The 12,963-nt window shown below is 40.5% G+C and overlaps 1 protein-coding gene across 3 annotated transcripts in view; it reads right to left on the bottom strand.

Moving 5' to 3' along the window:
* Window positions 1-12,963, bottom strand: part of bicdl1 (BICD family like cargo adaptor 1) — a 38,663-nt gene that overhangs the window by 9,079 nt on the left and 16,621 nt on the right. For 2 of the 3 annotated variants that reach the window (XR_012598259.1, XM_074669771.1), the window contains exons 3-9: window positions 11,059-11,175; window positions 8,572-8,583; window positions 7,352-7,498; window positions 4,179-4,358; window positions 3,869-4,087; window positions 3,562-3,705; window positions 3,200-3,330 (exon numbers count right to left, since the gene is read on the bottom strand). Coding sequence is in view for 2 of the 3 variants with exons in the window: in XM_074669771.1 (XP_074525872.1) it covers window positions 3,200-3,330; window positions 3,562-3,705; window positions 3,869-4,087; window positions 4,179-4,358; window positions 7,352-7,498; window positions 8,572-8,583; window positions 11,059-11,175 (950 nt within the window). In the remaining variant the exon portion in view is untranslated. The remainder of the gene's footprint in view (window positions 1-3,199; window positions 3,331-3,561; window positions 3,706-3,868; window positions 4,088-4,178; window positions 4,359-7,351; window positions 7,499-8,571; window positions 8,584-11,058; window positions 11,176-12,963) is intronic. The other variant, XM_074669772.1, reaches the window with a different exon arrangement.

Here is a 12,963-nt window from a genome sequence, read left to right as displayed (position 1 = left end):
AGGAGGCATATGTGTAAGCTACAGCCTCCTGAATCAGGGACACAGCTGGACCACATCAGAGCGTATCCAGTGTAAGCTGACTTGAATGGAAACCTATCTGATCCTGTGCAGTGACAGAGCAGAGCTAGACTGAAGACCTGTCTGGTGTTTTTTTGGCTGTTAAAGGGCTGAATGTTTTTCTAAGTCAGTGGTTTGGTTTGGAAGATATTCACATGATGAGTTTGTCCAATCAGATGCATAGCTCACGTGACTGACAGGTCTGGCACCCTGTAAATGTTAGTATGTGAAAACTTACAAAATCTGCAGTATACTAAAAATCCCTGGATGTCCAACTGATCCAGGAAAATTTCTCAGTATGCAACAGACCAGTCTACCTGGCATACTGTTTCCCACAATGCACGGCGCTAACGCTGTTTGTCTATGCCGGTGGCAGTTTTTGCTGAATTACTGCCATCTACTGGAATGAGTCGGCATTATTACTACAACACAACACAAACATTAGACGGTGCATGAGATAGAAGTGGAATAATGCAAAGAAACACCTGTAAATCTTGTCAGTTCCAGTCGTAAAAGAGGTGTTCACTTCAATTCAATAGCCCATATAAACCACTTATTCACTTTTTAAACCATACATGGATTATATAGAAGTTTTCATCAGCTGTAAAAATAAAAAATCCCCTTCAGATTTATTTCCAGTAAACAATAAAGCTTTTAGTGTGAGATTAGAAATCAAGTATAATGATTCTGTTTGATATGATTAACAAAATAACTAAAAGGCCAAGATCTGCCCATTGTTTGTTTTGCACATTTAAAATAAAGGGGAAAAAAACATCATCTGTAGCTCTGCTTCTGAAACCAGAAACCAGAGTAGTATACTATAAAACAGACCTAAAAGAACAGCCAAACTACATACTACAAGCAAAAGCAGTAGGTAGTATGTAGTGCCTACTACATACTAGTTTCACACTAAGCATGTAGTAGGCGGTTTGGAAAACAGCCTCAGTTCAGGAACAGATGGGTGATGTCATGGAGACGTCTTAATTGTACCAGAGATGCACCAATACCTGATCCAAATATAAGAAGACCAATTGAATAATAAAAACAATAGCACAATGATTTAAGCATGAACAATTAAAATAAATTCCAGAGGCAAGGGTATCAGGTATCAGCACCGATACTGACCCTTAAAGTTCCATCAGGTATCGGTGGGAAAGGATCAGTCACTAAGGCTAAACTATGATTTAGTCTACAGGTCATTTATGTAAGTACTGAAGCTTTGATTTAACCAAAATGCTGTTAGAAATTTAAACACTTAGGGCTCTAATTTCGTAGACCAGGCGCAAGCGCAGGCGCACCTGCCCTGCGCTGGCCTTCGCAGCGCGGACAGAGCGTGACCGGCGCACTTTGCAAGTTTCCTGCAGTGCCAAGAGAGGTGCAGTCAAGGCGCAGAGGAGTGCAGAGGTGCATGTCCACTCCTCCCTCCTCGCAAATGGCAGAGAGGGAGGAGAAAATCCGTGAGTGGGTTTAACACAACCGAGCGCTGTTTTCACTAATCAAATGAGCGCCTCTCCTCGCCTTTAAATGCGCTGCGGCCCAGGCGCAGCGTCTGATTGGTCTGAGTGATCCCCAGCACGCAGAAACAGTGCTGGTAGCGGAGACGGTCAGAGCCGCTGTGCCTGCAGCAGGAGAATGGACAGCGGGGCACATCGGAGGACACGAAGCGCGTCACCTTGTGGGCCAGCTCCCCGGACAGATTTAATCTGTTCCTTTGTCATTAATAGGAGAACAAAATGAAGAGGCAGTTACACAGCTGGCTTATCCATTCACAATACTTTTGATCCACCTGCACTCCTGGTTTGTCATCACCAAATAGCAGAACCTTTGGTGATATACTGTATACTCTCCCGGTGTCTCCGCCTCATCCTCCTTACAATAATGTACTCCATCTTTTTAGATCAGGTTAAAAATAAAGACTAAAACAGAGAAATATGGGAAATCAAGGGTAAATCCTGAGTGACATACATTTATTTTGTATCTTTTTTCTTCGTCTTTTCTCTCCCTCTTTTCTTTGAATTAAATGAAATGAGAGAACCAGATATATACTCAGTATCAGATGTTAAGGCTGTTTATTGTTTAATTGTAAGATGTGCATCAAACTTCCAGCTGCTGTCAGGTTAACTTTCCATTATGACAAATGGCTTTAATCTGACATCAGATGTGACGGGACAGTTAATATAGATATAAATGTATATGCTGGTTCAGATGGTTACATTAAATAGTGATTGCTGTGATTGTTTATTGCATTAAAATGTGCCTGACACTCTGGAAACCTGCCTCTGAGGCTTTGTTGACATGTTACAGCTGCGGAGGGTGTGCTCCACTTTGCGCCGAGAATAGACCAGTTTGGAGCTGGCGAGCTTTCAGCGCACTTTTTTTGGTACGAAACTGTCCCCGTGCCAACATGAATATGCCAACACACTGCGTAGGGTGCGCCAGGCTTGCGCCCCCTGCGCTGTGCCACAAAATTAGAGCCCTTATAGTTTAAACAAATATCAACCTCATTAATGCCATATGTACACATTTTTTGCCTTTTACCTAAAACATTACCAGTCTTATCCCACAGTAGGACATGCAGGTTATTATTTAACACTGGTATCAGATCAGTACAGGTATTGGTATCAGTCCAGAAAAGTTGGATTAGTTCATCCCTAAATATTACACAGTCAAAGGAGTTGACATGTAGACTAGAAACCAACTGATCCAGTGCTGTGACAGAGGGGAGCTGAACTGGAGACACATTTAGGCTGTAAAAATAAAATACTTTTTATTTCGTCGAGTTGTTTTCTTGCTCTTTTGAAATAACCTTGGGCTTGTAGTGAACAGCTTACTCAATGGAACAAATCAACACATTCACTAGAAAAAAATGGCACCAGTTGAAATAACAGTTTGCAATTAGCTTATTGCTCTGACTCTCTGACATGTGACTGATGTTGAAGTCAGTCTTTAAGAGTTAAGATGATTTAAAGGAGACGTGTTATTATCTTGGTCTTTGTGCCAACTGAGTCACCCACTCTGAAGAGGTTGTTTCTTCAGGTATTAGCATTCTAAGTGTTGAATTAAAATCATCTTTAATCAACGCCTTTGTTCTGTTGAATCAGCCTGTTCCAGCTTTGATCAAAGACAGTTTTGATGAACTTACTTTGCTATAGCATCGTCTCTGTCTCTGATCGCACTCTGAAGCTGCTCGCTCGGCTCTCGGATCGCAGCCATCGTCTTCAAGCGTTCGTTCTCTTCCCGAAGCGAGCAGGTTTCTAGAGACAGCAGCGCCATCTGCAGGCCACAAAAAAACAACAACATAGAGGCCCAAGAATTACAAAGATGAATTCAGGATGTGATTTATTCTCTTATGAATATTTAAACCAAGGCTTGTTAGTTGTTGTTGACCCACTTTAGCAGGAAAACATGGAGTAAAGCATCTCAGCCTCCACGCTGCTCTCTTTAAACAATCCTCTATCTGCTGTTTTGTTTTTCTTTGTACAGTTGTGTTTCTGCAGTCAGCACCTGGTTGTGTAGCTGAAGCGTCTCCTCTTCATTGTTTCGTTTTTTCTCCTGCTCGGCCTCGTACAGCTCTCTAACCTCTCTCAGCTCCTCTCCCAGCTTCCTCAGCTGCTCCTCCAGAGCCTCCTCGTCGCTTCGCCTCGAGCCCTTTAAACACACAACAGCAATTATTCCCCAACATATACTCAGTGTCAGCTCAAGAGCTGCTGCCAGCCACAGTTTAGGACTGTCAGACACAGAATCAGAGGGTGTGTGGCGTGTATTTCCAGATAATATAGGGACTTCATCCCATCAGTTCATTGTTTTCTACCGTGGACTCGTTTCCGTCCAGCAGGTTCTGCGTCAGCCTCCGCAGCTCCAGCAGGCTGGTGTGGAGGCTTCCAGTAGGCACATCCTTGGCTGAGGACGTCTCAGAGGACTCGTCCATGGAGGAGTCTGTTGACAGTGCTGAGTCTGTGACGTCGTTTCCCCGGAGATGAGAGCACAGCGAGCGAACTTCACAGTAGGCCTCCCAGAGCTGGAGACGCATCTAAACAGAGAGCCAGAGGGAGGGGGGGTGTTATCCAAAGGGAGGAGGGTTAGTGCTCAGTGATGATGTCAGTGACCTGCACACCAACTACCTGCTCTCGCTCCTGCTCCTGCTCCTCCTGCTCCATGCTCTGTTCGATCTCACACAGCAGGCTGGACGGGTGTGGGGTGAGGCTCTGGAGGCTGTGCTCCTCCGTTAACTCCTCCAGACGAGCTGTTAACTGTCTGTGGGACATCTGAACCTCCTGGAGCTCCAGCTGGTTCTGTCGTACCTGATTTAGAAACGGGAGAAGTCACCTTAAGACTGCAGAAGAGACAGCATGTAGAAATTAGATTACTGCTACCAGGAGAAACCAAACAAAAACAAAGTCTCATCACAAAACAGTCAGGATGTTACGTGCATATGTAAACAGAAGATTTGAGTGTTTGTGAATAACTCCACTGAAAATATGGCAAAAAAAACAACATAACAGGTGTTTAACCTGAAAGGATTAATTGTACAGAAAATAAATGCTAATTTCATTCCACAAGCCTGAACAGGATAACGAGCACACTGCTAAAACTGAAATCAAAGCAAGCGCTTTGGCCTTATTTTTAGAAAAAAAAAATGTCTTAATAGAGTTCATATGAGCCACCTTCAACTTTAGAAAAATGTTTTAATTCAAGATTTTAAAACACGAACGGCACCTGAGTTGCTTAAAGTAATCTGCCAATGATGTTAGAAAAAAACTGCTTTAAAGTTTCTTGTAGTAAGTGTTGTCCTGGGGTCTTTTGAAATCAAAATCTTTGCATCAAAAACACAGAATATTCCTTTAATACACAAAGTCTATTGACCCAAATTCCAAGAAGAAGAGAAAAAATCTTGATAATGGGTTGGATTGAAGTCAGACTAAAGGTGTAACACGAAATTGATGATACTTTCTTTGCTTTATGCTTAAAATAAAAGTAAAATCAGGCAGAATCATTTTCCCCCTAGAGGACAGAAGGTGTATGACACACATGGGGGGAATTATTAAAAGTAGACGTCTAAATTTTTCTAATCTAAGTGGCTGATTTCCTTTAACTCTTAACAGACAATTCAGGTGTCATTTTCCTGATCTTGTCAGTTGAATGTGTCTCATATTAAGTCAAAGAGAGTTTCTCCAAGAAATAAGACAAACACTTGCTCTGATTTTGTTTTCTTGCAGCAAGGTAAAAAAAATCATCATCATATCCTGGATCATGTTTTTATCTGGTTCCCTATTTACATGGTGCAGTTTAAACCTGCCATTGTGGATACAACCAGAAAATAGATACGAGTACTGAATTAGGTACCTTTATAGGTACTGACCTAATCCCGTCTGTAGTACCGGGTACCGATTCATGTAAAATCAAATGGTACCACGTTTAGGTACCTGAACACATCCTGGTGACTGTGAGAAAGTGGAAGAGTAGGCAATTTTCCATGATGGACATGAATTCAGTATTGCAAGTTTATCTATTTAAAGAGTGATTATGTTAAAATGAAAAACAGAGATTTTTTTATCAAACAAATTTATATTAATTACCACATAAACACACAAAAGTACAGAGAATTGGTAGCGTTGAGTACTGATACTGATTGCCAGGTACTGGACACCAGTACCGTACAGTTTCAAATGTAAAAGGTACCCATCCCTATCAGAAAATTTTTGGTAGTGTCAGTTTTTGGTTTTGAGCCCATGCAGTGATCTCCACTACAGAGTCATGTCTGTTTATAATACAGTACACCCTCAGGCCCTGAAGATCTAAACCATCATGTCTTGGTTTTGAACCTTTTGTTCAGAGATTTCTCCAAATATTCAGAATCTTTTAATCACATTCTGTTCAGTAGATGGTGAAATCCCAACACTCTTTGTAGTTTAACGCTGAGGAACATAGCTCTTCAACTGCTGAACGTTTTGTAGTTTGTCACTGAGTGGTGAACCAGAGGATCAGGTCTGAACCAGCTCTGAGTGACGCTGCTACAGGCTCAGACTGACACACTAAGCTCCTGTTTCCCCCTCTCCTCTATCCGTCAGTCTACTACTGGTATGGTTTTTTACAGTCTCATTATAACCATCACTACAACGCCAAACTATGGTCTCTGTGTCTGTTTGTGTCTGACCTTGGTCCCTTTCTCTCTGTCTGGCTTCATCCCTCAGAGCCTCTCTCAACATCTTCCCCTCCCTCATTGTTTCCTCTCTCTCTGTCTTTAACCCTAGCATAGTCTCAGCTGATGTCTATCTTACATGAGTCTGGTTCTGTCCAAGTTTTCTGCCTGTTAACCCTTTAAACTTTAAGGTCCCCCCTAATTGGGGGACTTTGCGGTCACTCTGCAACAAAAGACTTAAAAAAAACACTTGAGTAATTACTCTGAGTTGGTGACAGATACCAACACTGACACCTCTGAACAAAGTGTTCCCTTCATTACAACACCAGCATGAATCTAACAGATGTTGTAGAAGCAGTTGTACTATTTTCAGTTTGGGTTGGGTATGTTAGTTTCCAGACACCAAAAAAAAGGCAAGATGATGTTTGGTTTCTGTTAATAAAATAAAATTTGCTTAAGGTTAAGGGGTCTAGACTTGTAAATGTTTTTGGAAAGTGTCCTGAGATAACGTTTGTTATGATTTGTTGCTGTATAAATAAAGACTGGTTGATTGATGGACTGATACTGACATTAGGAGTTTGTCCAATCAGAAGCCCAGCTGACCTGACTGACAGCTGTTAGAGAGGCGGCTCAGAGCCCACCTCTTTACCTCACACTACTTCAACCAAGACAGCGTTCAGTTCAGCATTTTCAACATGCACCTGAAGACGATAGGCTCCAAAACTGCATCAGAAAGAAATACTACACATTTATTTCATACAGTCTGTGTGGGACTCATCCTCTCTGGAGCGTCCTTTTCAAACCCAGTCATGTGACCAGCATTTCAGTGTTGATGGTTTGGAGATATTCTTCCATTTTTAGCATTACACAACTTCACCAGTTTCCCGTCCCAGCTGTTTTAAAAAGTGTCACAGGCATCAAACATAAACTGGGCCTATAAATTTCATTTACAGTTCATATTTTTAACCATTTATAAGTTATCTTTCACTACTTTCAGTTACATAAAAGCTTTAAGTGAAACATACTCCATCAAACCTTGTATTCATGGCATCCAAACCTATTTATAATCTGGTTGTTTTCATTCACCCAGAGTTCGAAGCAGTCTAAAGATCACAGCTGAAACACTGTGTCACTGGTGTCGTTGGTGTGTTGTACCTGTAGATCCTTCTCGTGACACTGCCTCTCCAGCACCAGCGTCCTCTCCCTCAGATTGTCCACCGTACTCTGCAGCAGCTCGTTCTCCTCCAGCATGGCGCGCACTCGATGTTCCAGCTCCATCTTCCTCTCTGACAGCATCTTAATCTGACATACCAAAACCCAGAGTTAGTTTCTGTGGCGTAGCAGAAAAACCATAGAGAGTCTGTGTACCTGGTTAAAGGCTTGACTCTGAGGCGAGCTGAGCTCTTACACAAGATTAAAAAGTACTCCCACTGGCCTTAAGAATGTTTGTTGCCTAGCCACGGTGTAGGCGTACGTTGCCACCCTTGTCTTGAGGAATGTCTTGGTGATATGTGAGCTTCTCCACAAAGCTTGACATTAACTTACCCTTACAATCAATCTGCTCCAGCCGTCTATTTGAGGCCAGCATAGCAGACACACCACATCACCCTTCCTTCGTGGATTGTTAGCCCTGTTATCCCTGTTAGCTGGGAGCTGACGGCAGCTCTCCTCATTAAGCAAACATCAGTCCCGGCTTGTTTTTGATCCCTCCTGTTTCTGACCTACATCTGGTAACCCACTTCACAGAGCCGGGGCTTAAACATGTGGACCAGTTGTTTTTCACTCACACATGAGAATCCACATTTCCTGCTCGGGATATTTTTGGCGCTGATGCAGTTTCTGGTGGCAAAAAGCCATTAGTCATCAGCACATGTCACATAAAGGCAAGAGATTGGAAATGTGGGAGCACCAAGACATTGCGGTATACTCAGCTAAATTTAGAGCGGTAGCCGATTCTCCCAATTATAGCGCAGGCTCTGCAGTCAGGGTGTTTTCTGCCTGGCTTTGAAGAGAAGCTACACAGATAACATGTTTGTCCGGATGCTTTAACAGCCACATGTCTGCCTGGTATCATACATGACACAGAGGACATGACAACATCCACATGCTCTGGAAGCTTAGCATGTTTGAAGCCAAAACTCAGGAAACAGGGATTGCCTTGAGGATGAGGAAGATGAAATGTTAAAGTGTTGAGGTTGTAACAGATACTCTAACCCACCCAGTGAGTTCTTCTGCCTCTGATTAACTCAGTTAATGCACAGGAACAAAAGCAAATCCTGGAGTTAATCTTGATGCAATCCTTGTTTTGGTAGTAGCACAAAGCGTTACATGCAGCATGCAGCGTGGCCCACAGATAGCGCTCGATAACCACTCACTTCTAGCCCTTGCTGCTCCAACCGAGAGGGAGGAGAGGAAGAGGAAGGAGGAAGAGAAGAGGGAGAGATAAAGTTTGAAAGAGACAGTTCTGTATCAGCTGAGCCTCAGACTTAATCTCACTGATTGATAATTGAATTATAATCAGTAGCAGAATAAATTCATGAAATTTAATGATGATGCAGATTACAGGTCTGTAAAAGAAGACTGCAGATTCCTCCTTGTGTGTTGGTGTTTGTTAGAACGTAACACGATGCAGAGAAAAGAAACCGCTCCGCTGTGTTTTACCATAAGACTGTGAACATGTGCAAACGTCTCTTCACGTGTCTCACTCAGTGGAAGGGACCTGTTCCATTTCATAGCATCTCTCCATGTATGTCATGTAGGAGGGAGACACGTGTGAGAGTGAAGGATGCATCGTAAGGGCACAAGGATTTTCATTGAGGGGCCAATTTGCATCATATTTTTTTTCCAAAAAAATGTATGAATATTTTACTTGTGCCAACTGAGACTTTGGGAAATGATGCCAGATGCTGGGTACAGTGAGTCCCTCTGGTGGGGGTAGAGTTTGTTTACGTCTTGTCTTGCTGTTCAAGGCTCTGTGAGAGCTCCATTTGGTGTCCATGCAGTGACAAATGTCCAGAATCTGTCTTGTTTTTTTCAGGAACAAAGACTCCATTTCCCATGAGCACTTGCGCTCACTATCATAAAGACATGGCTCTTGCATTTGTTTTGGAGAGCAGATCTTCTTTTAACTGTTCTTTTCTCTTTGCAAGAAAGATTGCAACACAACAGGGTAAGGTATTTATTTGACGTTACATTGCGCTGTCCTTTGAAACATAAAAACAACTATTTAGTTTAGAGTCCAGAAGGTGAGCAGACAGTCTGTTTAGCTGTACTGACAGTCTGGTGCTCTAAGACATGTCTGTAATGTGTAACGTTAGTAAATCCTGGTTTTGTCCTGCCAGTCATCTACCAATCAGAGCTAACGTAACCTCACTCTACATTTATTGATAGACTCTCAAGTTTGAACAGACCACTGCAGAATAACTGCTGACTGTGGGTTGGAATGAACATTAACACAAACAGTTCAGCTCCTGTGTTAGCCTTTAGCTGGTGCTGTATCTCTCTCCTGTTTATCTTTCTTCTGCTCTGACCTTCTTTTTCTTTTAAACAGTTCAGCTCCAGTGTCCACTATTCCTTGCAAATAAATTAAAGAAATCCTTTCCGGCAGAGAAGAACACAGATCTTTCTTCTCACTGCTAAAGTTTGCCGGCCAGCGTGGTGTCATCAAAGAGACTATCAGTGTTCTTGCTGTAAATAGATTCATGTTCTCCCTGGAAACACCAACCTGACTGCAAACACTGATAGATAGCATTCAGAAATAACCAACTTTGGCTGAATATCTGTATTAAAATCACTTATAAAGTCCTCACAGAGCGTTTAAACCTCTAAAATTTTAATTCAAAAAGCATGAGCCCAGAAATAAAGAGACAGAAATGAGCCCAAACCCTCAAAAAAGTCAATAAAGCAGATCCAGCAAGAAGCCTGTTTGATTAATAAGGAGAAAACTTTAAAGTTTTGTTTTGTTAACCCCCTGTTTGCTGTGTTTTCTGTGCTCTGATCTTCTGCTAAGTCTTGTACTTCAAAGTCAGGCCCAAGGAGGTCAAGGTCCATTTTCATCTGGTCCTCTGCTTTCATCTCACAGTGTAGTAATTTGGTCACTGAAATGAATCTTGATCTAAATGTTGTGTACATTTAATTTTCTGTCAAGGTCACAAACAAAAACAAAGTCTATCAGTAAGGTCTCACTAAACTCAATCTGGACTGTGCATAGGCTCCTATCAAAAGCTAAGGCTCTGTTCATTCTGCAGAAACTCTACAACCCTAACAGTTGACTTCTTTAAATAAATAAGTTTAAAATGTGAGCATTTAGAAAACACACCAGAGGACACAAGACTAGATTAAAGTTATGAAATGGAGCAGAAAACAGTTCAGAGAGCAGGATCAGAAATATTTGGGTCTGAAAATGTTACTGGAGGTCCAAATTGTCAAAATCTGAAATACAATCCTGATAAAAATCCAGATAATGATCCTGATCCTGCCAAAAAAACATCCTGACATATTTCCTCCATATCGCCCCCTAATGGAGAACATGTTCCTTAGTCTGAAGCAGAGTTTACTGATGTTTACACAGCATGTAACACTGTAGAAAACTGACCACTGATCGTCTGGGATCAAGAGACACCTGAGAGACAGGTGAAATGATGGAACAAGGAGGTTTGAGCACACGGTGGGACTGTTTTTACAGAAATCACTTCAAGAAAATGGTAACAAATAGAGCTTTCATGTGTTACTGTTAGGGTTAATGATTATGTCAGGAAGAGCTGCTGGTCCTCAGTCACAAAATCAAATGTAGAAAAGTCTGCTCTGCTCTGAGAAGAAAAGTTAAATGGTTGTTGACATGTTCAGCATCAACAAGCGCTCACCTCAGCCTGTAACGTCTCAAGTCTGGTCATGTGCTGGCTTGTAGACATACTTTTCTCCCTGAAGTCGTCCCGTAGTGAATGGACCTGAGTGGACAGCTGCCTCTCCACCTCTGCAGCCTGGGAAACAAAAACAGGACAGAAACTGTCTTTAAATGTTGGTCTCTTTCCCAAAGTATTACTCACATGTTGGAGTGTCCTTGAGTGTCCAAGATTATTTGCTCCTGCAGTTGGTCAGAGGTGTATGAATGTTTATGAAGAGTTGATAATAAAACTTCAGTATATAGTTTTAAAAACAAAGTAATAGGAATAAGGATAAAAATAAGAATAAGAATAATTAAACGTATAATAATAATAATAATAATAATAATAATAATAATAATAATAATAATAATAATAATAATAATAACATTAATAATAATAATAATAATAATAATAATAATAATAATAATAATAATAATAATAATAATAATAATGATAATAATAATAATAATAATAATAATAATAATAATAATAATAATAATGTACAAAATGAAACGAACAGTAGAGGAGATAAAAAAGAAAGAATAAAAGAGGAGTAAAAAAGAAACGTAAGGAACTAAAGAATACATCATATAAAAGATTAAAAAGCACCACAAAATAAAGGGATAAATAATTAATAAATAAATAAATAAATACATAAAAAACAGTGGAACATTAGAATAGATTAAAACAACAAGATTAGAATTTGAGATAATTCACGGGAAAAAAAGTTAAAGGTAAAATGAAATGAAATAAATGCTGCATTTTGGAATCAATATAAGTCAAATTCACCCGACAAGCCCAGAAAAAAACTGATGCACAAGTTAAGAACTAATGATATCTGCCAGTGGGGTCAAAATAAAATTACTTGCCAAGTTTCTTGAATTAAGACTTTTTTTCATGAAACTTGGCAGAAAAACTTTAAACACCATAAGAAGAGTTTATTTTTTATCTTAACAAACAATTCAGGCATCATTTTTGATTTTTAATGTCTTCAAATAAAACGTTTTTCTGGACTTGCCAGTCAAGTGTGATCATTTTTCTAAAATAAAGAAATAAAAAATGAATGAATGAATGAATGAATGAATGAATGAATGAATGAATGAATGAATGAATGAATGACTAAGTAAATAAATAAATAAATAAATAAATAAATAAATACAGAGGCTTGCTAAGATTTTAGTTTTTGGGCAGGAAACTACCATGTGCTTTATCTTCACTGCCTCAGTGAAATGACTCACTCATCCTGCTGACTGAGGAGACAAAAAATGAAGCACAAAAACACTTAAACAAAGAGACTTATTACCTATTAAATTTTTCTGTATCAGTGTGTAATCAGTGCTCAGCTCCAGGGAAATAAACCTAACTCCATCATTTTTTCCTGGATTGGAGCTGATGTGATGAAGCAAACTTTTCCTCAGTTTAACCGCTCAGCCTGTAGGTGGCACTCCACACTGCGGCTGTCCCTCAGGAAGCTCTCACAGAGACGAGCTTTCTCACATCATTAGCCTCATCAGCTCACGCCTGTCTCTGGGAAACACTGGTTGTATCCTGCAGCTCTGATGTTCGGAGCCTCTGAACTTCAAACGCAGCCTTCTGGAGCTCAAAATAACTGAGTAGTGAAAATGAAATCAGAGGACGTCAACAGACCTTCCCATGACAAAAGCACAAAGTGTTCTCTCATAAAGGGTTTGTGATCTGCGACCTTATTAATCACACTGAAGGAAACAACAACAAACCCATCAGCGTAATGCTCCTCTAGAAAAAAACACTCTAATCATTTTGTTGCTCCAATTTAGAAACAATAGAGTGGACTACTTTGTATGATTAAAAATCAAATTTTCATTCATTAAACAGACGACAGAATTAAAGTATCACAGCTGTATA

Source organism: Halichoeres trimaculatus, unplaced genomic scaffold (genome assembly GCF_033239565.1).
Source record: "Halichoeres trimaculatus isolate MK-OKI-2021-1 unplaced genomic scaffold, fHalTri1.1 fHalTri1_scaffold_5, whole genome shotgun sequence".
Lineage (NCBI taxonomy): Eukaryota > Metazoa > Chordata > Actinopteri > Labriformes > Labridae > Halichoeres > Halichoeres trimaculatus.
The sequence above is the reverse complement of the archived record's forward strand: the minus strand, read 5'-3'. Positions and strand labels throughout refer to the sequence as shown.